Source organism: Xenopus laevis, chromosome 8S (assembly GCF_017654675.1).
Source record: "Xenopus laevis strain J_2021 chromosome 8S, Xenopus_laevis_v10.1, whole genome shotgun sequence".
NCBI lineage: Eukaryota > Metazoa > Chordata > Amphibia > Anura > Pipidae > Xenopus > Xenopus laevis.
In genome coordinates this window covers 84,547,204-84,573,810 of record NC_054386.1, presented here as the reverse complement: position 1 = coordinate 84,573,810, position 26,607 = coordinate 84,547,204, and the positions used below count along the sequence as shown (strand labels likewise).

The 26,607-nt window shown below is 40.1% G+C and overlaps 1 protein-coding gene across 1 annotated transcript in view; it reads right to left on the bottom strand.

Annotated features, from left to right (window-relative positions):
• The window catches only part of itpkc.S (inositol-trisphosphate 3-kinase C S homeolog), a 30,876-nt gene extending 8,855 nt beyond the window's left edge, over positions 1–22,021 (bottom strand). The window contains 2 exon segments of the mRNA XM_018233316.2: positions 21,210–21,678; positions 21,680–22,021. Of these exon segments, the coding sequence (XP_018088805.1) occupies positions 21,210–21,678; positions 21,680–21,846 (636 nt within the window). The 5' untranslated portion in view covers positions 21,847–22,021.
• Positions 22,022–26,607: the final 4,586 nt, after the last annotated feature.

Below are 26,607 nucleotides of genomic sequence, written 5' to 3'. Positions count from 1 at the left end.
AGCACCAACTTATTCTGTACAGCACTGTACAATAAATGGGGCTATTCATTTGACATACAGATTACATACAAAAACAGCCGATAACTGAGATTACAAACTAAAAATTAGCTCAAGAAATAACAAAACACATAGGGGGTTATGTAACAAAGGCACTAAGTTTGCCCAGGGGCAGTAACCCATAGCAACCAATCAGCAGGTTGCATTTACTGGTCACCTGTTTAAAAAGCATACATCTTATTGGTTGCCATGGGTTGCTGCTCATGGACAAACTTAGTGCCTTTTATTACATATGGGGGATAGAGTAAACAACAGGTAAAATGTATGTTCAGTACAAGTCATTGAAATCATGTTGACCCACGGCCCGTCCCTTTTCAGAATAAACTAAGCAAGAACACAGTGTTCAAAAACGACAAAATATATATATATATATATATTTTTAAATACTTTTAAGACATACAAAATGCAGGAAGTATGTTGCGCTCAGCACTTGCAATAGCCAAAGCCAGTCTACATGGCACATACTTTCTAATCCTATACATACTATCACACTGTTCAGCAAACCCCTGACATTACTATTAATGATATCTTATCATTGTAGAAAGCTTGGATTATTTTGAAAAAAAAAACTGCTAAACTGACTCATAAAGGAGAACTTAACCCCCACCTTTGTTTTTCACAAAGGCTCCTGCACGGGACCCTCTCTCCAAAGGCTTCGCTGTCACTAGATAAGAGCAATGGCACAATTTTATAACCTTTCGTCACCCAAGCAATTTCCAAGTTCTACATCAGCTAGCACTAAAAGGGTTAAATTATTTAGTTATTTTTTTATTTCTTCTGCAGGCATTCCATATCCTAAATGGGCAATAAGCGACTGACGAGCTTAACAATTGGTGCCCATGAGCTAGATGATGATACAATGCGGAATTTGGCATATTTAATTAATTTGAGACTTAGGTCTATATGTCCTTGGGTTGTTATTTTGCTGCATATTCTCGTAAATATATTAATGAACTGCTGAAACTGCTCCAAGGTGAAATGGAAACAGGTGATGTTTGGCTACACCCTGAGGGCTGCTGGAAAGAAATATTACTCGACTTGAAAACACGGGAACAATGGCTGACACATTTTTGCGGTTTCTACTGAAGGCATTCTTGTTTTGCAGACAGTGATCTGTTCATTCAGCCAGGGCATCCCTAAGGGCAGAGACACACTCAGATTCGGGGAGATTAGTTGCCAAGCAACAAATCTCCTCTTCTTCGGGAAGACTAATCTCCCCGAACTGCCTCCCGCCCGCTAGGATGTAAATCGGATGGTGCGCTTCGTTTTCCGGAGTCGCCCAAAGTTGCCTCACGAGGAAACTTCGGACGACTTCGAAAAACGAAGCGCTCAGAGTAACATCCTGCCGGTGATTTAGATTCTAGACGGCGGGAGGCAGTTCAGGGAGATTAGTCGCCCCGAAGTAGAGGCAACTTATCGCTGGGTGACTAAATCTCCCCGAATATTCGCGTCTGCCCTTAACCCAAGGAGATAGCACAAATAATCTCCTCTAAAACAAAACGTCAACAAACAAGAAAATGGCCTCTCTACTGTTTCCCATGTATTCATTTTGGGGACATAGTTTTCCTTTAAATATGCTAGGGGGATAGACAAAGTGTCACACAGACCTAAATGAGCCTTGCTCATTTCTACTACTGGCCTATGGGGACTGGACATCAAAGAGATGGATTTTTGCAGCCAATAACAACGATGATGCTTATTTCAAGTCAACAAGCTCAACAATACTCAGCTTCTGATGCTAAAGTCCCTGGAGGATCAGCTCAGTGTGAGGAAAACAAGTTGTATAGCTATTTCCCTGTGAGTTACCAGTCATTGCTCCAGAAAGCCTCAATGAAGTTTCTTGAAGGGCAAAGTCACACAGAACTGATTACTGAGTAGCTAAGGGCTGTGAGGAAATAAACCTGAGAAGTGTACTACTAGTGGTGATTAAAGGGGTGGTTCACCTTTAAGTTAACTTTTAGTATGTTATAGAATGGCCAAGTCTAAGCCACTTTTCAATTGGCCTTCCTTATTCATATGTTATAGTATTTTAATTATTTGCCTTTTTCTGTGGACTCTTTCCAGCTTTCAAATGGAGGTCACTGACCCCTTCTAAAAACAAATGCTCAGTAAGGCTGCACAATTATTGTTATTGCTACTTTTTATCACTTATGTTCTTATTCAGGCCTCTCCTATTCATATTCCAGTCTCTTAGTCAAATCAATGCATTGTTGCAAAGGGAATTTGGACCCTAGCAACCAGATTGCAGAAACTACAAACTGGGGCGCTGCTGAATAAAAAGCTAAATAACTCAAAAATTGCAAGTAATAAAAAATGAAGACCAATTGCAAATTGTCTCAGAATAACCCTCTCCATAACATACTAAACTTTAACACAGTGAACAACCCCTTTAACACTGCACTCTCACAGGCTACAACAGCAACGCACAGGCATTTCTGGGGCTCGTCCCAAAGGCACACACTCCAAAGCACATACAGCTGGATCAGCCTTCAGGTTCTCAGCAGACATTCTCTGGTGTGGTCACATGCTGCCCACAGCCATAAGGAACCCCTGGCAAACAATTCCAGCAACTTTTTCCACAGTGTTGCATATATCTCTAGAATGTTACTACTAATCATGTCCATATACATTCAATCCCCCCTCACAAGTAAGTTGGAAAAGAAACGTCCAGCATCCTTTAAACGGATACTGTCATGGGAAAAAAGTTTTTTTCAAAACGCATCAGTTAATAGTGCTGCTCCAGCATCTGCACTGAAATCCATTTCTGAAAAGAGCAAACAGATTTTTTTTATATTTAATTTTGAAATCTGACATTAGGCTAGACATATTGTCAGTTTCCCAGCTGCCCCAGGCATGTGACTTGTGCTCTGATAAACTTCAGTCACTCTTTACTGCCGTACTGCAAGTTGGAGTGATATCACCCCCTCCCTTTCCCCCCCAGCAGCCAAACAACAGAACAATGGGAAGGTAACCAGATAGCAGCTCCCTAATACAAGATAACAGCTGCCTGGTAGATCTAAGAACGACACTCAATAGTAAAATCCAGGTCCCACTGTGACACATTCAGTTACATTGAGTAGGAGAAACAACAGCCTGCCAGAAAGCAGTTCCATCCTAAAGTGCTGACTCTTTCTGAAAGCACATGATCAGGCAAAATTACCTGAGATGGCGCCCACACACCAATATTATAACTAAAAAAAACACACTTGCTGGTTCAGGAATTAAATTTTATATTGTAGAGTGATTTTTTTTTTGCAATGTAAACAGTGTAAATTAGAGATAAAAAAGACATCATAAAAATCATGACAGAATCCCTTTAAGTTCTAGTTCAGCAAAAGCTAAATAGTCAAGGGATTCCATAATAGGGTTACTGCATGTACAGACTAGGGTTGCCACCATTTCCTCCAGTGGAGACTGGGCAGGGGGCGGGGCCGTGACGTAGCGGGGCCAGTGCCATATAGGGGCGTGTCCATGCCACTGAGGGGAGATTGGCCGATCACTGTGTCAATCATAGGGAATCCTGCCCAGTTTTCCTTATTTGAAAAACCGGGCAGGAAGTTTTGACCCGGGAAGCCCTTCAAAATACAGTCTGTCCGGGTCAAAACCAGACAGGTGGCAACCCTAATACAGACACATGAGTCTATTATAATAAAGTATCCCTCCTGTATGTAGTGACATTTACAGACAATCAGTGTTTAGTGATACATAACTCCCAAGCTGTCTGAGCACATGGGGCTTATCTCACTGGGGTAAAAGGGGGATGAGGAGCATAGGGTAAGGAAGATAACACAAGCAAAGAGCACAAATAACTGCCATGATGAAACTGTATTCTGGGGGTAACTTTTTAAGCAGGGGGGGTTGGGTAGATGTCAGGCCAGTCAAATAATCAATAATCCCGGCACAAACACAGTTACAGAAGCCTACCTCATCCATGGGCTATTCCAGTCACATTACACAGAAAAGGAAGGATCCTTCTTGGTGTCAGCAGTGCCTAAAGAGTTCCAGAGTCGCCATTAGAAGGACACATCCAGAGTATGGCTACATGAAAGAAGTTTTACACCAATACCTGTTCAAAGCAGGAATTCTATGAGTGTAAAACACACTTTGTACAAAGGTTGGCCAAAGTCCTAAATCCACGTTCTTGTCCACGTGAAAGCAAGTGGGGGTGGGAGAGTTTCCAGGCAGTTAATTCCATAGAAAGGGATAATGCAGATTCGTTAGCTGCAATATCAAAACCCCCTCGTCCAGATACAATTTAAAGGAGAACTAAAGCTTAACTAAAGAAGTAGCTAGAAATTTTGTACATAATGTTTTGGGCTTCTGTACCAGCCCAAGTCAACCACAGCCCTTTAGCAGTAAAGATCTGTGTCTCCAAAGATGCCCCAGTAGCTCCCCATCTTCTTTTCTGCTGATTCACTGCACATGCTCTGTGCTGCTGTCACTTACTGAGTTTAGGGACCCACTCACAATATACAGTACACATAGAATAGAAATGTCACAATATAAGGCGGATTAGTAATTAATACAGATAATTACTACATGGCCACACAGAAACCAGTGCAATTAACATCAAAATTTAATAATCAGCCCTGTAGTATCATCTTATATTACAGGACAACCTCATTTTCTGCTGGATAATTTGCGACGACTCCTAAACTTAGCTTCTCAACAGCTGCTCAGAGCCCACTGAGCATGTGAGAGTCACAGACACTTTCCAAGATGGTGACCCCCTGTGACAAGTTTGAAGTCCTGGATCATTGTTGCTATTGAGAAGCTGAACCTTTAGGCTGGTGCAATAAGTTCAGTATATAAAATATGGCATTTTTAGCCATACAAATTTTTAGGGTTTAGTTCTTCTTTAACACACAGGGGAACCCTCAGCTCATTCAATTGCGTTGGATTACTACAACTGTCACACAATAACTATGACTTTTTCGTATTGTCGCACAAAGCCGGCACCAAAAACACCCGAAAACCTCAAATCATAGAAAGATTTTCCAGTGACTTTTACAGGTTTTTGACAGCTGTAGTATTTTCTTATTCAGAATTGTAGCAGTTTTGGCACATAAAAATCCCCAAAAAGTTGCAACATTTTTGGATTTTTGACATCAAAAAGCCTGATCCGAAAAAGTTTAATAAATCGGGCCCTATGTTCTGGGTATCATGCAAAGTAAGCTGTATAAAAACAGTCCACTTTGACGTTAAAACAGCATTTGCAACCCTTGTAAATTTCTGGTAACTTTTAGTTACCGGAAGAGCAAAATCGCAATTACTGGTAGTGGTTGACTGTTCCCACTGATGTCAAGGGAAGGAAGGTTTTAGGTGCTTCTCTACCAGATGTATAATTCCAATGGAGAAAACTATGCATGTCCCGTCAGCCATAGGGCTCTTACACACGGCCGTTCCGACCTGCGCTCCCCTGCGTTCCGTTTTTTGGCGTTCAGCCGCAGGGGAGCGCAGGAATAGACGCAAGTAATGATTTGAAATGGGGCTGTACTCACGAAGGCGCGTGTAGGCGCCGAACGCAGGTTCAGACGCAACATGCTGCTTACATAAGGCATTTTATATATTAAAAGGAAGTTGCTACTTTGAAAGCTCAGCCAATGATAAACAAAAATCCAAAGAATTAACAGGGGTTCCCAAACTTTTTCATATGACTGTATATATAAATAATTGTCTGTTGTATTTCTATAGGGGATAACAAAAAATAAATACTCAGCTTAAATATCCAGCTTATATATTGCAATATATGGACAAACAATCCCTGCTTTGTTTAAAGGGTAAGGCATTTTTAGTATCTTAAAATGTTTCAATGTCCTTAATATAGTGATATTGATACTGGGTTGAGTGCAGAGTACCGCTTGTATTTGTCTATATATATATATATATATATATATATAATTGTGTGTTGTTTTTCTATAGGGGATAACAAAGAATAAATATTCTATACAATATGAAAAAAATAAATACACAAAGTAAATAAAGGACATGGCCAATGATTGCAAGAATAGTTGGCCAACAAAAACATGATCACAATGAAAGTTGGTGCTCATGAACGTCCCATTAACATACCTGGAGATAATTGTCCATTGAGAAAGGCTAACATAATCTAGTCCAGTCCATTTCCAGTCTCAGCAATGAGTTGCTATCAGAATGTTGAGTGAGTGTGACCAGCAGCGATACTACAAAGTTTACACACAAAATCCCAGAGTCTACAAAACGTAAGCACCCAGTCAGTGTGTTTGTTCTTTATTAAGCAGTGACAAGGTACTTGACCCAACAAGGAGAAGCCATTGTTTGAAAGTCCGCACCTTTTATGAGGGTCAAAGCAGACACTTAATCATAAGGAGTTCTAATAGAGCTGCAGCAGTCATTTCTCTTATGTGTTGCCAACATAACATACTGTATGCTGGGATTCATACTAATCCACATCATTATAAGGAAAAAATGATTATCTTTGCTTATGATTATTGATCCAGAGGGAGGAAAAACGTTATTTAAAGCTATCTGAGGAAAATATGAAGATAAATCCTAACTGGAAATTCATCCGAAGGCCTACACTGCATCAATGATATATATATATATATATATATATATATATATATATATATATATATATATATATATATATATATATATATATATATATATATATATATATACAGCAGAGATAGCAGACCCAGTGTCTGCTGGACGAACTAGGAGCACAGAGCCCCGACTGATCCACAGCTTAAATGTAGATGAGGGATGAGAGGTGCCATTGTGCTTCCCAACAACAGGAAAGGATTGGCAACAAATCCCTCAGCTTTGTTGCTGTCATGAATTCCCCACAATAAAATTCCACTACCCATTTGCCTAAAGCATTGACTGTTATGAAAAATTACTACAGGTATGGGATCCGTTATCTGGAAACCCGTTATCCAGAAAGATCCGAACTATGGAAAGGCCATATCCCATAGACCAGGGGTCCTCAACCGACAGGCCGCGGACAGTCCTGAACTGGGGCACCGAGCAATTAAAGTGGCGTGCCCAAATTGGATGCAATTTCCCTCCCGCCCCTAATTTCCATATGCAAATTAGAATTTGGTTCAGCCTGGCAGAAGGATTCGAGCGAAACCGAATCCTGCTGAAAAAGGCCGAATCCTGCCCAAATCCCGAACCAAATCCTGGATTCGTTGCATCCCTAGTAATAATAAAACAGTAGCTTGTACCTGATCCAAACCAAGATATAATTAATCCTTATTGGAAGCAAAACCAGCCTATTGGGTTTATTTAATGTTTACATGATTTTCTAGTAGACTTAAGGTATGAAGATCCAAATTTCACAAAGATCCGTTATCCGGAAAACCCCAGGTCTCAAGCATTCTGGATAACAGGTCACATATGTGTACTGCATTTCAGATTATATAGCAGCTTAATTTGATGGAATGCAGCATGTTTCCGTTCAACGCCCGATGAAGGCTTGCTTTGGATCAAACATGGGCCTAACTCAATAAATACTTGCGAGTAGTATGCTAATGACCAAATTCTTAATATCTCACCTATTACTGCATGAACTCACAGGGTGCCATCTGATACACTGGCTTTTATTGTAGATGACTGCAATATCCACTCGTAGGGCAAAGTGCAACTTTGGGCGTTATCTTTGCCTTATGTCGGAAAACCGGTACACAAAAGAAAAAAGTAATAAAAAAAAATGAAGCCTTACTATTAATCAAGTAAATGAATGCTTAGATCATGTAGTGCCTTTCCCACTTCACTTGCATTGAATAAATCAGCCGTAGGTGCTCACAGCTACAGGTATGGGATCCGTTATCCAGAAACCCGTTATCCAGAAAGTTCCGAATTACGGAAAGGCCGTCTCCTACAGACTCCATTATAATAAAAGAATTCAAATATATAAAATGAACTTCTTTTTCTCTATAGAAATAAAACAGTAGCTGATCCCAACTAAGTTATAATTAATCCTTATTGGAAGCCAAACCCGCCTATTGGGTTTATTTAATGTTTACATGATTTTCTAGTAGTCTTAAAGTGTGAAGATCCAAATTACGGAAAGACCCATTATCCAGAAAGCCCCAAGTCCCGAGCATTCTGAATGCACCGAAGAAAGTCTCCGGTGCTATTGTTCAAGCAGACAGGGTTATTTATACTTGTTCTTAGAATTATTAGCCTACCTCCCATTAAGTGATCCAGCGCAGATAATAACTTTTTTCCACTGTGGCTGCTTGCGGTTTGGATGTTATAGAAGTAGCTATTCTGGGCTCTAAGGAAGATATCTCTATGCAAACACTTGTATATCGCATGCATGTATGCAGCTGACCTGGGGTTATGTGTATTGCATAATAAACTGGACAAACACAATAAATATGGGTGTGCGTTTGCTATGTAATTGTGTTGTAGGACTGTCAGCAAAATGGGACAATATCAGGTGTGTTGCAAAATGAAAATAATATTTTGTAACAGTAACATCAGTTTAGGAGGAAATTCGTTCCTTCTAAAGCAACTCTGGGAGGGGGGGTCGTCGACCCCGTAAACTGTTCTAAATCAATACATTTAGTTGATACATTTCTTATCTTTGTCCCTGCTGAGCAGAATCCCTGAGTTTCATTACAGGCAGCTGTTAGAATTGATACAATAGTTGCTAATACTCCAGAGATGCTGCTGAGAAATGGATCAACTAAATGTTGCAAAATTATAACAGTTTAAAATCTGTGCCTGGATCACTGAGCTGCCAGACTCAAACACTAGAGACAGGGACATTCAACTTTAAACTTGGATTTTGGAAAAACAGTAAAAAATAAATGATGGAAAGTAATTGAAAAAAAGTCTTTATTTCTGGGAAACAATCTGAAAACAACTGAACTGAAAAAAAGTGTTTGGAAGGTGAACAACCCCTTTAAAGGGATTTGGTCGCGATTTGTATGGTGTCATTTTCATTTCTAAATTACACTCTTTACACTGCAAATAATTCACTACCTACTGAAGTTTATCAGAGCACAAGTCACATGACTAGGGGCAGCTGGGAAACTGACAATATGTCTAGCCCCATGTCAGATTTTAAAATTAAATATATAAAAAAAAAATCAGTTTGCTCTGCTGTGTCTCCAAAGATGCCCCAGTAGCTCCCCATCTTCTTTTCTGCTGATTCACTGCACATGCTCTGTGCTGCTGTCACTTACTGAGCTTAGGGACCCACTCACAATATACAGTACACATAGAATAGAAATGTCACAATATAAGACTGATTAGTAATTAATACAGATAATTACACGGCAGCACAGAAACCAGTGCAATTAGCATCAGAATTTAATAATCAGCCCTGTAGCATCAGCTTATATTACAGACCAACCTCATTTTCTGCTGGATAATTAGTGACGAGCCCTAAGCTTAGCTTCTCAACAGCTGCTCAGAGCCCACTGAGCATGTGAGTGTCACAGACACTTTCCAAGATGGTGACCCCCTGTGACAAGTTTAAAGTCCTGGATCATTGCTGCTATTGACAAGCTGAAACTTTAGGCTGGTGCAATAAGTACAGTATATAAAATATGGCATTTTAACCATATTTTAGGGGTTAGTTCTCCTTTAAGCACCCTCACAGAGCTAGAGAAATAAAGAAATATATAGTTAGCATGTAAAGGAAAAAAGGTTTGCTAGAATTTAGACCCCCAAAGCTTCAACCAATAAACCGGAACCATGATAGAAATAGATAATACAAATTGCAAATGCATCTGCTGCAACTTTTTTCATTTTGAATTATAGGTAGGTGTAATGTGGCATAACTATGGGGATGAAATCACGGGTCACCCACAACATAACTAAAAAAAATTGTGACCTCCAAGCCCCCTAAAGCCACAGAGTCTGCCTCCTCTGTAGTGGCAACACTGTAGGTATATGACCTCCTAAAACAGTGGTTCCCAAACTTTTGAGGGGGGGGGGGGTCACCCTAAGTCAGCATGGAGAAAAACAGCCTGAAGGACAGGTTGGGGAAGATTTACAGAAAATACTCTCCAATAAAAACCAGGGCTTGGATTAACCCAATATCACCCTACTGTTGGTGAGCATATTGGGGAAAGACCTGCTCATTTGGTGACCTCACCAGACGCTCCCCACGGGTCCAACCAACATTTATCTTCGGTGTTAGTAAACATGCTCACTAGTGGTGCTTTATATGCCAGAGCCTATTTTCAGTTCCAGTCCAGTTCATGTCCAGGGGGGAACAAGAAATAAACACAAACACAAGTAGCTGGGTAGGAGAAGTGAGGAGTTGACAGGAGTGGGAGGGGGTAGAGCAGTAATGCTGACGTTGAAAAGTTGCTCAGTAACTTCTAACCCAGGAGGATTTTTCCATGACACAGGAGTAAAATTTGTTTCAGTGTGTGTTTGTGTATGTATGAGTGTGACGGGTTAACCCCTGACCTTCTCATTATGAAGGACCAGCTGACAGCGCTGAACATTTTGCTTATGTGAGAATAAAGTGGAGGTCAGGATGTTAAAGGGATACTGTCATGGGGAAAAAAATTTTTTTCAAAACGCATCAGTTAATAGTGCTACTCCAGCAGAATTCTGCACTGAAATCCATTTCTCAAAAGAGCAAACAGATTTTTTTATATTCAATTTTGAAATCTGACATGGGGCTAGACATATTGTCAATTTCCCAGCTGCCCCAAGTCATGTGACTTGTGCTCTGATAAACTCTTTACTGCTGTACTGCAAATTGGAATGATATCACCCCCTCCCTCCCCCCCCCCCCAGCAGCCAAACAAAAGAACAATGGGAAGGTAACCAGATAACAGCATCCTAATACACGATAACAGCTGCCTGGTAGATCTAAGAACAACACTCAATAGTAAAAACCCATGTCCCACTGAGACACATTCAGTTACATTGAGAAGGAAAAACAGCAGCCTGCCAGAAAGCATTTCTCTCCTAAAGTGCAGGCACAAGTCACATGACCAGGGGCAGCTGGGAAATTGACAAAATGTCTAGCCCCATGTCAGATTTCAAAACTGAATATAAAAAAATCAGTTTGCTCTTTTGAGAAATGGATTTCAGTGCAGAATTCTGCTGGTGTAGCACTATTAACTGAGGTGTTTTGAAAAAAACATGTTTTCCGATGACAGGATCCCTTTAAAGGTGAATATTTTACATTACACACAAGTCGAAAATTAAATGTAGTTAAGCTAGTGGCACACTGGTTATTGCGTCTTCTAAGCAGGCCAATGTGCTCCCATCCGCTCCTTCTTACAAGCCTGTGTGCGGACACATGGAGCACATGGACACATTTTGGCTTGAAAATGCTCATGACGCGTCAGTCAGTGCACCTGTAAATAGGAGCAGTTGGAAGGCCTTGGCATTTCCCTGTGTAAGTAATGGAGGTGGAGAAAACCCCAGTGTGCCACTAGCACAGGGAAGTCACACAAAGCTGCTAGTAGCAGCTACAAAATGCTAAAAAAAAAACCACAGACAATACAGAGAATTGCCTCAGCTAAAATACATAGGGGCATATTCACTGAAGGCTGAAGTGGCCGGCGCTAGCGTCAATTCATCAGAAAACCCATCCGCATGGACATGGGCAATTCACTAACAGGCGTAGAGGAAAATTCGCTAGCGAATGAGACTGTTGCTAGCATTCGTTCCCACTCTATTGCCTTTTCTGCTCTGATGAACGGTAGTTACTCAGCAAATTCAGTAAAGTGCGTTACCTCTTTCGCCAGAGTTTACTTCGCCACCTCAGACCGGGTGAACAGATAAAACGAAGCTTCATCTTTCTTAATCTTATGTCAGTGACATCATATCCTGTATGCCGGAAATGCATTAAGGGTAAGGCCACGCTGGGCGTTTGGGGAGATTTGGTCGCCTCGTTTTTGCGGCGACCAATCTCCCCAAACGCCTTCCCTCACTCTGCCCCGGCTAAAATGCAAAAAACGCCGGCGCTTATCACACGCGGCAGTTCATTTTTCGAAGTCGCCTGAAGTTGCCTCACGAGGCGACTTCGGAAAACTAATCGCCGCGTGTGATTAGCGCCTGCGTTTTTTCATTTTAGCCGGCACAGAGTGAGGGAAGGCGTTTTTTTTGGTCGAATAGGTCAGTTTTCGATCGAATAGTTTCGTATTCCTCCGAATTAGAATTGTTCGAATCGAAGGAATAGCGCACTTGTTTGAATTCGATTCAAAGATTTTCCCACCAATTGACTCCAAATAGGGTCTAGGAAGTCCCCCTTAGGCTAAAACAACAATTCGGCAGGTTTTAGATGGCGAATTTGATTCGAATTTACAGCTCGATCCTATTCATCCTAATTTGTTTTTTTTTAAATAAATTTCAATTGGTCTTTTTTTTCCCGAATTTCGAGTTTATGGGAGTTTTTAGAAACTATAGAACAAGAAAAGATCGTCACACAGGCATTCAAATAGCAGGGTATACCTGCTCATTTATTGTGCGGAATGCAACTCCAGAAACACTCCTGAAATTCCCATTTACATGGAATGCCCTAGAATTTAAAGCTCACCTGCTGGGTCCGTTTTCCCCTCTTTGACAAAATGCTCTTCTTGTGTATATACAAATCCCATTAGCCTTATGATCCCCTGTAGGCATGTCCAGTGCATGAGAAATAACTATGAATAAGCAGCTTCAGCATTCCTGCTGTTTCAGGACTAAAGGACCAATGCGGAGAGACAATGTTCTTCGACAGTGGAAAAGGCTTATATTTGCCATAAAACAATAGATAATAAGGTCTAAAACTGTGTTGTTTTAAGGGAGAAAATGGTTTCTTTACATGTGAATAATGTAGTTTAAATTTTTATGTAAGCACTGAAGAAACAATTTTGTGGTATTCAAGTGATTATCCGATTTCCGAAAAAGAAAAAAAAAATCCTGTGTTGATTAATATCAGGAATCCTATACATGTTCTTAGGATCACAAGAAGAAGCAGGAACAATTATCTATAGTTTATACAGATGGCTGCTTGGAGATACTTGTGGATACTGTGAAGGACATAATAATAATTGAACGCAGCAAAGTAAAAAGAAACAATGATGTTGATTACATAAGTGGCAATTATATAACATCGGAATTAACTGACCATACTCTGTGAGATCTGTTTGTTTAGCAAGGTCACCAGCCTAGCAGATCTCTACCCAATTTATCGACCCACATGCTGCGGACCTCTGAAGACCCTAGAACAAGAACTGCATCAACATGTTCAAAACCCAAGAGATATGTGGACAATTTTTGACCAGATATTGGTCAGGAAAGCCCTCCATAGGGTTCAATGTCTGCGCAAATAAGCTTCCAACTTGGTTTGTTCAGCAGCTTTTATTAGGGCTCTTACTGACGAGCGTTTGAAGCTGCGCTCCCCAGCGTTCCGTTTTTCTGCGTTCAGCCACAGAGGACGCAAAAATAGACGCAATTAGCTTTTTTCAATGGGGCTGTATGAACGCAGGAAAAATGCAGCATGTTGCGTCTCAACCTGCGTTCGGCGCCTACACGCGCCTGTGTGAGTACAGCCCCGTTGAAAAAAGCTAAATGCGTCTATTCCTGCGCTCTCCTGCGGCTGAACCCAGAAAAATGGAACGCAGGGGAGCGTAGCTTCAAACGCTCGTCAGTAAGAGCCCTTAGTCTGTTACCATCTTTACCTTGGATAAAAGTGGCATATATATTCTGATAAGTGGCAATAATAATTTTTGAATTACAGATATGTAACCTGTTATCCAGAATGCTCGGGGCCTGAGGTTTACTGGATAAGGGGTCTTTCCCTAATTTAGATCTCCAGCCTAGCAAAAATATTATTTAAGCTTTAAATATAAACCCAACAGAATTGTTTTGCCTCCAATAAGGATTAATTGTATCTCAATTTGGATCAAGTACAAGGTACTATTTTATTATTACAGAGAAAAAGTAAATGCATTTTTTTAAAAAATTAAGACTTATTTGATTAAAATGGAGTACTGTATATGGAAAATGGCCTTTCTGCAATTCAAAGCTTTCTGGATAACAGATCCCATACCTGTACTCGCTATTGGGCAATGGTTCATGCAGAATATTTCAATGTTAAGCACTCGTGGCTACCTCCTGCAACACCTATAGACTCAAATATAACATATGTTAAAGCAAAGGTGTGTGGGTTTTTCCTGACTTAAAATTACCCACATCATTCAGTGTGCTTCTCATTCAGTTGTAATTGTTTGGCTAAAAAGTGCTGCGTGTGCCCTGGCCGAGAGTTTTCCCATCCAGTTACACATTAAAAATGCAAATAATCTGGACAAAACATTTGACTGGAATGATAAATAAATGTTTACCAGGCAAACACTGACACCAAATTTAAATTAAACATAATACTTTATGTATACAAAAAGAAAGACAAAACAAATACAAGTATGTAAAATACGCGGATCTTCGTGTGTTTTTTAAGCAAAATATGCAGGCCTGTGCCTCCCAGGGATGGTATAATCACTTCAACAGTAATATAAAAACATCTCAGCTCTTCAGCAATCTGCCCACAAAAAAGCCCCAAGCGTAGCTCGTAGCTCATATTGTGGACACTGGAAAAAACATTGTATTTGCACAGTGACAGCTACAACTTTTAAGACCTTGAGAAGAATTCCTGTTCTGTAGGGAACAAAATACAGTAAATGTAAATGTGCATCTGAGTTTTGCAGTACCCGCTCTCCCCCCATTCACATTCCTATGTTTCACCAATGCAGCACTCCCACACCATTCCAGCCACCTTTTTAAAGATCAGTCTCTATCCATACACACATGCAAGGCATTTCATTGCATTTGTACGTGTCCAACACATGTACACAGCATGCATCATTCACATGTATCTGACACAGGTATACAATTCTGCCTGAATCTATGGTCCTGTGGTTGGCATGTATTCATGGTGTGCTCAAAATACATATGCATTGGGCACATAAACAAATGCATGAAAACACATACCCTCCATTTGCCATTATACTTCTAGGAACCCACATTCAGTATGTGTTCTTGGTGCACTTCAAGGTGCTACTGCAGCTACTGATGCCTAATGTATGACAGTGTTACTATAGACCAGTCATCCCCAACCAGTGGCTTGTGACTGCTCACCAACCTCTTAGAGTTTGCTCCCAGTGGCCTCTATTTTAAAAATCAAGGTTTGGAGGCAAGTTTTGGTTGCCTACAAACAGAGTCCTGCCAAACAGAGTAATCACAGTTGAATGGAAGAGAGCAGCACAACACCAATTTGTTGCAGGTGGGGAGCTTCCCCATTTATTTTTCACCACCAAAAAATCATTCATTTTTTGGTGGTGAAAAATAAATGGGGAAGCTCCCCACCTGCAACAAATTGGTGTTGTGCTGCTCTCTTCCATTCAACTGTGATTACTATGATTGACGTGTGCCGACCGTCTAGAGAGTTTTTTGCACCATCTAGCAGGAATTGTCATAGGAAAGGCGAGGGAAGTGCGGAAATTTACACATTTGGATTCCTGCCAAACAGAGCCTCCTGTAGGCTGCCAGTGCACATAGGGGCTATCAAATAGCCAAAAAGTCCTTATTTCAGCCGAATCCTTGTGCCTGGCCGAACCGAATCCTAAATTGCATATGTAAATTAGGGGCGGGTATGGAAATCACGTGACTTTTTGTCACAAAAGAAGATTTTTTTTCCACTTTTTCCTTTCACTGAGGCTGCTTTGCATGTGTAAGGTAATAATAAGCAGTAATACATGAATGCACTACAGGGATTAAAAGCATAAATAGAAGTTCTAGTGGATTACTTTATAAGCAGAGTATCCAAGTAAGCAGCTTCTTCCGGCCCATACTATCAAAACTTTGGGCGACTACGGAAACACATCGCCGCATGTGCTTTAGCGCAGGCGACTTTTCATTATAGCCTATGGGAAAACACGCTGAGGCAGTTCGGGGAGATTGTCGCTCAGAAGACGAGGCGATTAGTCACCAGGCGACAAAATCTCCCCGAATCTTCTCGTGTGAACTAACCCTAAGAGAATTACCCCGCAAAGCTTGTTTGTCTGAAGCTGTAAAACATGGGCCATCTCAAAGCATAATAAACATGATTCAAAACTCTGAGTGATCTGGCAGGAAATGACAGTCAGTCTTCAAACAACAACAATAAAAGTGACTCACATCTCGCCCTTGTGCTCTGAGACATTGACTTTGCTCAAAATTTAAAACACAGACTTCCAACTAGAAACCCAAAAAAGAAAAAAAATTCCTCCTCAGGACTGGAGCCCTAACAAATCTCTTCAAATTTTTCCAACTAACACTGCTCTTAAAGAGGTGGTTCACCTTTCAGTTAACATTTAGTATGTTATAGAATGCCTAATTCTAAGCAACTTGCTTCATTATTTCTTTTTTATAGTTCGTGAATTATTTCCCTTTTTCTTCTGACTCTTTCCAGCTTTCAAATTGGGGTCACTGAACCCATCTAAAAACAAATGCTCTGTAGGGCCACTAATCATTCTTTTCTGGCCTCTCCTATTTATATTCCAGTCTCTTATTCAAATCAAAGCATGGTTGCTAGGGGAATTTGGAACCTAGCAAGCAGATTGACAAAACTGCAAACTGGAGAGCTGCTGAATATAAAGCCAAATAACTCAAAAACCACAAATAATAAAAAATGACAACCAATTGCTAATTGTCTCAGAATGTCACTCTACATCATACTAACAGTTAATTTAAAGGTGAACAATCCCTTTAATGCAGAGGTATAGGGGGGACAAGATGGTGAGCAATCCCTTTAATGCAGAGGTATAGGGGGGACAAGATGGCATTTTATATTTGGGTGGCAGGTACCTAGAAAGTCGGCTGCAATACAAGCAGATGGGGGGCAAGGATCTGTGTTTTTGGTGGCGGAAAAAGAATATCAAAGTTCTCAAGTATAGAGGGAGGTGGAGATCAGCAACATAATCTCCACCACTCTGAGCGCTTCGTTTTCCGAAGTCGCCCGAAGTTGCCTCACGAGGAAACTTCAGGCAACTTTGGAAAACGAATCACTCAGAGTGCCATCCCGGCGGCGATTTACATTCTAGCTGGCGAGAAGGCAGTTCTGGGAGATTAGTTGCCCCGAAGAAGAGGAGATTTCTCGCCGGGCGACTAATCTCCCCGAATCTGACCGTGTGTCTCTGCCCTGAGAGTGTGTTGGCGATTTCACAAGGAGTGAAAATAAGCCCATTTAACTTTGAAACAGAGAAGGGCAAGTGAGTGTGGGATTTCCAGAGGGTTAGCCACTCCTAATAATGACAAAGTTTTTCTCACTTCCTCGTCCTTACTGTTTAGAACAGGTTTTCCAGGTAATACTCAAAATACAGAGGGAGAAGTAAGGTACAGGCGATATATTTAGCAGCTTGGAAACAATTTCACAACTATACCAACACCTACTACCCACAGATACACTAGAGTCCGTCCAATGATTTCTGCATATAAAGAAATTAATAAAAACACTGTTTGTAACATAACTTTAGTATATCTTCTTGACCCACATACTAGAACACGGTTTTACAGGCTCATTTTACCAACAGGGGCATTTCAGAGCCTGAAATGCAGGAAAGATATTTAAAGGAGAACTAAAGCTTAACTAAAGAAGTAGCTAGAAATATTGTACATTATGTTTTGGGCTTCTGTACCAGCCCAAGGCAACCACAGCCCTTTAGCAGTAAAGATCTGTGTCTCCAAAGATGCCCCAGTAGCTCCCCATCTTCTTTTCTGCTGATTCACTGCACATGCTCTGTGCTGCTGTCACTTACTGAGCCTAGGGACCCATTCACAATATACAGTACACATAGAATAGAAATGTCACAATATAAAGTTGGCCACAGACGCAAAGATTCGATCTTACGAATCAATGTATGATCAGACTTCCCTATCTCCCGACCTGCCACTAATCATTCAGATGTTCTGCCCCTGACAGCAATCGTACGATAGACAAAGCTAGTGAAAGTCTCCCACTGAAAATCGTATTTTGGCAATACACGCAGCGATATTATCGGCAGCCGACAGAAATTTTCTAACCTGTCCGATCGACCAAACGAGCAATCTCCGTCGGACGAAAAATGTCGGGACTCTCCACACACATTCCGAAAATCGTACAAATCCTCGATTCGTACGATGAGATCTTTGCGTCTATGGCCAGCTTAAGGCTGATTGGTAATAAATACAGATAATTACTACATGGCAGCACAGAAACCAGTGCAATAAGCATCAGAATTAAATAATCAGCCCTGTAGCATCAGCTTATATTACAGACATATCTGCTGGATAATTAGTGACGACCCCTAAATTTAGCTTCTCAACAGCTGCTCAGTGAGTGTCACAGACACTTTCCAAGATGGTGACTCCCTGTGACAAGTTTGAAGTCCTGGATCATTGCTGCTATTGACAAGCTGAAACTTTAGGCTGGTGCAATAAGTTCAGTATATAAAATATGGCATTTTTAGCCATATTCATTTTTAGGGTTTAGTTCTCCTTTAAGGCAGAGAAAACATCAACATGATAGGCGTTAGAATCCTTTTGATAACTGCGTTGAAGAAACAAGTGAAAGTGGTAAACAATACACGGGATGATAATGTCACAACTATGTGTGATGTCAAACATGGCTGAATTGATAAACAGGATGTGACAGCATCAAACCCCTCTGAAAACACTGAGAAAAACACGGATGTCTAGTGCCTCACACCATACATTGAGAAAATGAAGAACACAAATTCCACACAGAGAACATTTCTATTTGCATTAATACAAATGATTTACCTCCACTGTACCACTTGCATCCAGTGATGAATTTGCCATATATTTCTAGTGAACAGAATTGCATTCTTCATGTTGCTTCATTTAATTCTAAGGTGAATAGCTACACTGAGCTGAGCACCATGGCATCTCCCACACCTATGTAAAATGTTTAAATGAAGGTGGAATGTTCTCTACAGATGACAGATTCTACAATTCAACGTTCAACAGTGATTTAGCGTAAAGTAAATAACATATAACCTATCAAATGCCCCCTTTTAAAGAAACAGTAACAAGAAAATAATTAAAGTGTTTTAAAGTAAAGAAAATATAATGTATTGTTGCCCTGTGCTGGTAAAATTGGTGTGTTTGCTTGAGAAACAGATTTATAGTTAATAGAAACAAGCTGCTGTGTAGCCATAGGGGCAGCCATTCAAGCTGAAAAAGGAGACACAAGACACAAAGCAGATAACAGATAAGATCTGTATTATACAATAGGGTTTTTCTGAACTTATCTGTTATCGATTGTGTATCCTGTGCTTGAATGGCTGCCCCCGTGGCTATACAGCACCTTGTTTATATAAACTGTAAATATGTTTCTGAAGCAAACACACGTTTTACTAGTGCAGAGAGCAGTATATTATACTGTCATTCCTTTAAAACCCCTATTTTTTTGGTTTCACTGTTCCTTTAAAGGACCAGTAACATCAAAAAAAAAATTTGTTAGTATACCACGGAAAAAAAAACCACCAAGACTAATTAAACTTTAAAATCGCAAAACATTTATTAAGAAATAACTTACCGAAACTCTGCTTGCGTTCCTCTTCAGAAAAGGCGATCTGGCGATCCATCTTGTGGCGCTCGATTTCTCTTCACTGTCTTATAAAAGATAGTCAGGGAGGAGAAATCGAGCACCGCACGATGGATCGACTTTTCTAAAGAGAAGCGCAAACTGAGTTTTAGTAAGATATTTCTTAAAAAAGGCTATGCTATTTGAAAGTTTAATTAGTCTTGGTGGCTTTTTTTCGTGGTATACCAACTAATTTTTTTTTTTTTCTAAAAATTGATGTTACTGGTCCTTTAAGCTACAAATCAAACTGCCACCTCTGTACATTATCTCCAGTACACAAATGTTGAAAATATTTTGTCACAAAGCCCATGCTGTCACCCAAAAATGCAATCCTTGTGATACTGACACTAAAAATATTATTTTCAAAATATTTATTTACATTAAGGAGGTTATTTAAAAAACTCCGAATGCAAAAATCAGGAAAAATGTGTGATTTTTATTTATAAAATCAGATTTTTAAAAAAATAACAAGTTTTTCAGAATCTATTAAACCCCTGAGGATGGAAAAGTCCGAATCTGAATATCCGGCATCTCAGACCCGTCGAGGTTGCATATAAGTCAATGGGAGAAGTCCCAATGATTTTTTGATGTGCACTGGGTTTCGTGCAATACCCTGAAGTTTTCGCAGTTTTTGGGTGAAAATTCCGAAAAAATTGGATGAAAAAATCACGAAATTTGGATTTTTTTCCCCACGAAACTAATTTTTTAGAAAAAATAATAATAAATAACCGTAAAAAACCCCATTTGAACAGAGTTAGTACCAGAAAATAACGGACTTTGATAAATAACCCCCTAAAAGTTGCTTATGGGTCATGTTGATCATTTTTTTCCTGATAGTTCTGATTTTGTAAGTAATTGCTACTTGAAGTTCCTAAACTTTTTTGCCAACCTGACTGTCTCTTGTCAGCCCATCAGTTAGAGTTTCTAATGCTAACGGGCTATTGCTGCACAAATACGGCAGCCCCCTCCTAGAGGAACACGGGGGGGGGGGAATAAGAAAGGTAATGTAGAAGCATCACACAAAGGGGTATATTTATCAAAGTGTGAAGTTAATAGTGAAGTTCCGCCACTAGAGTGAAATTCCGCCACTTTCCATTCATTTCTATGGGGTTTTTAAAGGCGTATTTATCAAAGGGTGAACTTTCACTTTCACCCATTGATAAATACGCCTTTCAAAATCCCATAGAAATGAATTGTGAGCTGCGGATTTTCTCTGTAGTGGCGGAACTTCACTCTTTGATAAATTTACCCCAAATACTTTGATGGCAAAATTATAAATATCATTCAAAAACAATGTTATGACAAAGACAAAAAAAAAGGTTATTTTCTGGTGTCAGCGTCTCTTTAATGACATTAAAAACAACTTTATGGTTTATACAGTAGAACCCCAATTTTACATCCCGATTTTACGGTTTTTTTTCTCATTTTACATTATTGTTTTGTGGTCCCACCTATATATATTATGCATGATGCATTTCCCTGATTTGACATTTTCCTGGATTTTAGATCTTTTTTTTTCTGGTCCCCTGAAAAACGTAAAATGGGGGTTCTACGGTATGTTAATACTGTTTACACTCACTGGAACTCCCTGGTCTTCTGGACTACAAAGGAGGTAATGCAGTCCATTGGGTTCCATGTCACTGCCAGCAAAGTCATCTTCGGACTCTTCAAAGGATGAAGCAGATGAAAGGCCAGAAGAGCTGGAGAGCTTACGTATAAAAAGAGAGGGTACTGGGGATCCACCACTATCAGAACATGGAGATTCTGCTTCCCTAGAGGGGGGTATGTCCAGAACATTGGTGGTCTCGGGCAGTGGAGGAGAAGTGAAGGAGAGGCAGCTGTTGGAGCTAGAATCCTGCGTTATTATAAGTCTTGGGATTGGATAATTAGGAGAATCGGAGGTCTCTGCGTAGTACATTTCTTTCTGGAGAGAGGAACAAAGTGGGTCACTTTTGCTGTGAAGAGACTGATCATTGGTGGAAAAGGCTCTCAGCTCTGAATCAGGTATAGTGTCTTGAGTTGGAGGAGTACCAGTCAGTTTAAGCTCCTGTATCCCCAGTCCATTGCTGTTTAATGGGTAGATGAAGGTTCTGAGAGCTTTGTCTTGTTTGATGGACATTTTCTGACCAAGGAGTCTCAGAGGTGTCATCCCTGTGTGCCACTGTTCCCAAGCAATCTGATCCAGCACTCCTTCCCTTGAATTGTGTCATCCTCATCTCATACAATTATATGTCCCCGTCCTTTAATTACATAGCGCCCCAGTCATAAAAAAAAAAAAATCTTGTTTTACCTGTAAATAATGTAATCACATCTGTACAGCTGAGAGCTCCTCTCTGCTCCGTGTCTAAGGGCTGGGCATGTCCTTTCATTCTTCCACAGGAAGTGGTCATCAGTGTGAGTGACAGGCAGAACTGTGCAATAGCAACCCAAGCCCCGCCCCAAGGCTCTCTGCTTCAAACCATAAGAGAGTTTTCTGTGGCGTCCCTTTGTCATCTGTTAGATGTTATTCTCACTAGTCTTCCTGCTGTCAAATAATCACAGCTCCCTTGAATGTTAAAATGAACAAACTTTCATACACAGAACAACTGCCTTTAGCTTGGGAAAGAAACAGATTTAGTGCTGGAGGAACATACTTGTCATTATTTTACAGCACATCTAAGAATTAAGCGCTCCAGCTGTTCTTGAACAACAACTACCCTTAGTCAAAGGTTCAGATAGTTCTTGTTCCATATGAGATGGAGGACTCACTACCTGATATTTACTATATTTAATGATGTTCTTCCATGTGGGCAGTTGGCCCTCCAGCTGTCACAGAACTACAGCTGCTCCTGTACAAAGCCAAAGTTAGTTGTTCTGTCAGAGCACAGTCAGTGTACATATTCAGATCACTTACCCCTTATTGGATTGGATTTACATGCCAGTGTTCAGTGACAGGCTGTGGGGTACAAATAAATCAGGTTTTTTTTCTATATATAGCCACCCTCTGAAGTTGGCAGACTAGCTGCGAGCTCTCATGACTCAATATACAAAATATGGCCCTGGTGCAGTGTCGGACCGGCCCACCGGGATACCAGGAAAAGTCCCGGTGGGCCCAGGGGCAAAAACGGAACTACAGGGGGCGGGCCCTGGCGCAGGACGCGCAGCCGGGCCCCCGCCCCCCTCCGTAAACCCGGAAGTGGCCGCCGAACATACGGCGGGCGGACTGCCGGGGGCCCCTGCTCCCCCGGTAGTTCCGCCCCTGCCCAGGGGACTGTTACCTCGGGGGCCCCCACACATTGTCGGACTGGGACACCAGGGGCCCACCCAAAAACCTTAGACCAGGGGCCCACTCTCAGTACTATTATTCTTCCTCATATTACAATATATTAATCCATCTATTTATCCTCTTTGTTCTCATAGAAATTGATAATGACCATGAAATAGGCCAAATGTTTAGAAGCAGTAGGGACCACTGACACCTTGGCCCGGCAGTTTTCCTGGTATCCCGGTGGGCCATTCCGACACTGCCCGAGCAGAACATGAGTACAAGACACACACCAATAAATAGCCATAATGCCAACTTCTTTCATTCAGTCACAATTTAATTAAATGCTTTGGTGAAATGAAGGTGCAGTGAAACATTGCAGTGTCTGGGTCCTAAATATCATTTTAACCAATGCATTACCTGAATAGCTCTTTTATGTTCCGCTTGTGTTTATGTAGGTTCCCCCATGTCCAGTTTTGTTTTTATAGAGTAGAGAGGGTACTTGCTCAGTGACTCCAGCCTTAATGGTTTAGTGGTAAAACTGTGGATACAAGTATAAAGGTCATATTATTTTATGTAAAAAGTTATTGCAAAGAATCTGATTAAATATGCAATGGATGCCAAACATGCATCAATCCTAGCAATGCTAGGTGTCCCTTATACTTCAATGCTGGCCCTACGAAAAACAAACGGTCAGAGTTTCTACTGACTCCTGTGACATTAACTGTGGTGTGTTTGTATGCATGTAGAACTGATTAATAAAGAATAAATACAGAATTGGGTACTGATAAGAAATGTATCAACTAATGTAGCAAATTGTAACATAATAGTAAAATAATAGTAGAATAGTAAAATGACTGCTCAACAGAAGCTTGCTTCTTCCCCGAGTTTATTGATGCTCATTTTGAAAGAAGGTTATAGCAGACCCCAACTGTACCATTTTTTGCAGGACAGTCCTGATTTTGACAGCTCCCGGGTTTGTTACTGAAATGTCCCGACTTTCTCTTTGATCTCCTGCACTGAACAGCCAGATACAAAGTTTCTAACTTAATTGGATTTTGGCAGAGAGCCCAGAATAGATACTTTTGTTACAGTTTAAGATAAGGTGGTCTCTTGGGAGAACTTAGACTCACAGCTTAAAGGGCAATTCCCCTTCATTTGCAAAGCTGTAATAACACAGAAAAAAACACAGAAATGTGTTCAAACTTTCATAACCTGCGCTATTTTGTAAAATGGACATGGTAAGTAGGGGGTGTGGCCACAAAAATGGGCGTGATCAAAAAAATCACTGTGCTGCGCACGGCAAATCTTTTTGTCCCTGTTTCTGTTTTCAAAATGTTGGGAGGTATGTTATAGGTTCCCCTTTATTGTTAATTACACCAATGCCAGTGGCTTACAGTAGCTAAGAGTGTCTTACAAAGCACTGTTTAAATAGTAATAATTCAAAAAAAAATATGATCCTTTTTTAAAGGAAAACTATACCCCCAAAATGAATACTTAAGCAACAGATAGTTTATATCAAATTGAATGACATATTAAAGAATCTTACCAAACTGGAATATATATTTACATAAATATTGCCCTTTTACATCTCTTGCCTTGAACCACCATTTCGTGACTCTATCTGTGCTGCCTCAGAGATCACCTGACCAGAAATACTACAACACTAACTGTAACAGGAAGAAGTGAGGAAGCAAAAGGCAGAACTCTGTCTGTTAATTGGCTCATGTGACCTTACATGTGGTTTGTATGTATGCAAAGTGAATCTTACGATCTCAGGGGGCGGCCCTTATTTTTAAAATGGCAATTTTCTATTTATGATTACCCAATGGCACATACTACTAATAAAGTATATTATTATGATAATGGTTTATTTAGATGAAGCAGGGTTTTACACATGAGCTGTTTTACTCAGTGTCTTTTAATAGAGACCTACATTGTTTGGGGGGTATAGTTTTCCTTTAAATGTAGGTTTACAGTCTTCATGTAAACATATAAAAAACAGTAATTATACAGAACAATAAAGTACAGGTTATTTTGTAAAGATAACATTTACTGTGGTTTTACAATTTTGGTATCAGGTGGAGATTTGGGCCTTACTGCTCAACTCTTTGCCAAAGATTTTAGGCAGAAAGCCAACATTGTAAGCATGTCTCTGTATGAGTAAGAGGTTAACCATACTGTAGAAGAATCTGTTTGAAATAATCTGATTTCTCTTTTAAAAAAATGTTAAATTCACACCAGAATCATTACCTACTGGCTTTCTGATATACGCAGATGCATCACAATAATGTGCTGCAATGGAGAACTGCATGATGTCATGGCATCTGATTTTTGACAATATGTCTAGCCCCATGTCAGATTTCAAAATTAAATATAAAAAATCTGTTTGCTCTTTTGAGAAATGGATTTCAGTGCAGAATTCTGCTGGAGCAGCACTATTAACTGATTTATTTTGAAAAAAATTTTTTCCCATGACAGTATCCCTTTAAGGACCACACAGGTAAGAAACGCGTCAGGCAGTGATGCTTCTACTTGTCTATATGTTTTTTTATAGACATTCATAAAAATGGATTTGGAGTATCAGGCTATTTTTGTCTTATTGAAACACTTTACCCCACTTTGCGTCTGCTATAAGAAGAGTTTTCCATGCATTTTGCTATTTTATGCTTAATACTGGTGTATTAGTTCTGTCATGCCGCATATTACTAGCATCAGTACATCAATTCATGCCATAATAACCATGTGTTCTTCATCAGTATTTTTTTCAATCAAGATCAACTTATGTACTTTGCATAAGTATACAGTCAACAGTGTTTTTATATTGCATGCCATGTTTATATTTGGCACATACTCAGCATGACAAAAGTAGGCTTTTTTTTTTTGATTGCAAAAGGAAATGGCTTAAGCACTGAAAATCCTTGAATAAACACAAGTGTTTGCCAGAGAATTGCCTTTGTTTAATACTTGTGCTGGGCATGCTCTGATTTATTTTTAGTTGGAAATAATAGTGATAGCCAGCTGTTTGCAGCCTGTCTTATGATGACCTGATAAAATCCACAGTGACATGGTATTGCCTTCACATAGCTGGAGGATAATGACAAACTGTGTGTCATTTGGAAAATCGTGTAAGTCATTCCATTAAACAGCCTTCCTAGCAGTCACAGACCTGAGTGACTCATGAAGCATCTGCTTATTAGCAGGGGATTCATTTGTCAATTCCATACTACTAGCACTTCTGGAACCGCTATTTCGAAATACCCTAATGCGACCATATGATTTTCTGTTACAAAGGCAGCTTAAGACTTCACCACGTGAATATTACTTGTCTTTAGTTTTTGGAAAACATGATCAGCAAGAAATTGGAGATGGGCAGATACCCAGTCACATCTCAATCTATCATGATCATTTGCTTTATTATGCCTGCTTGATACTGTGGATAGAAAAGATTGCCTTAGACCACTATTTCTTCACCTTCTTTTTATTGGATTTTAGTCAAGATTCTTATAATCATCATCTATGGCAGTAATACACTTCATTGTATGAGAGGGCATTTTGAAGACACATGCCAAACCAATACAAAAGCATTTCAATTCGGAAGCCATTCCAGGGATACTGTGCTTTTAGAGGTTCATACTAACTGTGCCTATTTTAGGGGCAAAATCCGTCTTGTGTGCTCACTGACAAGTAGATATCATTGGCATTTCAGAGTGCATTGGTGTTTATTTTAGCC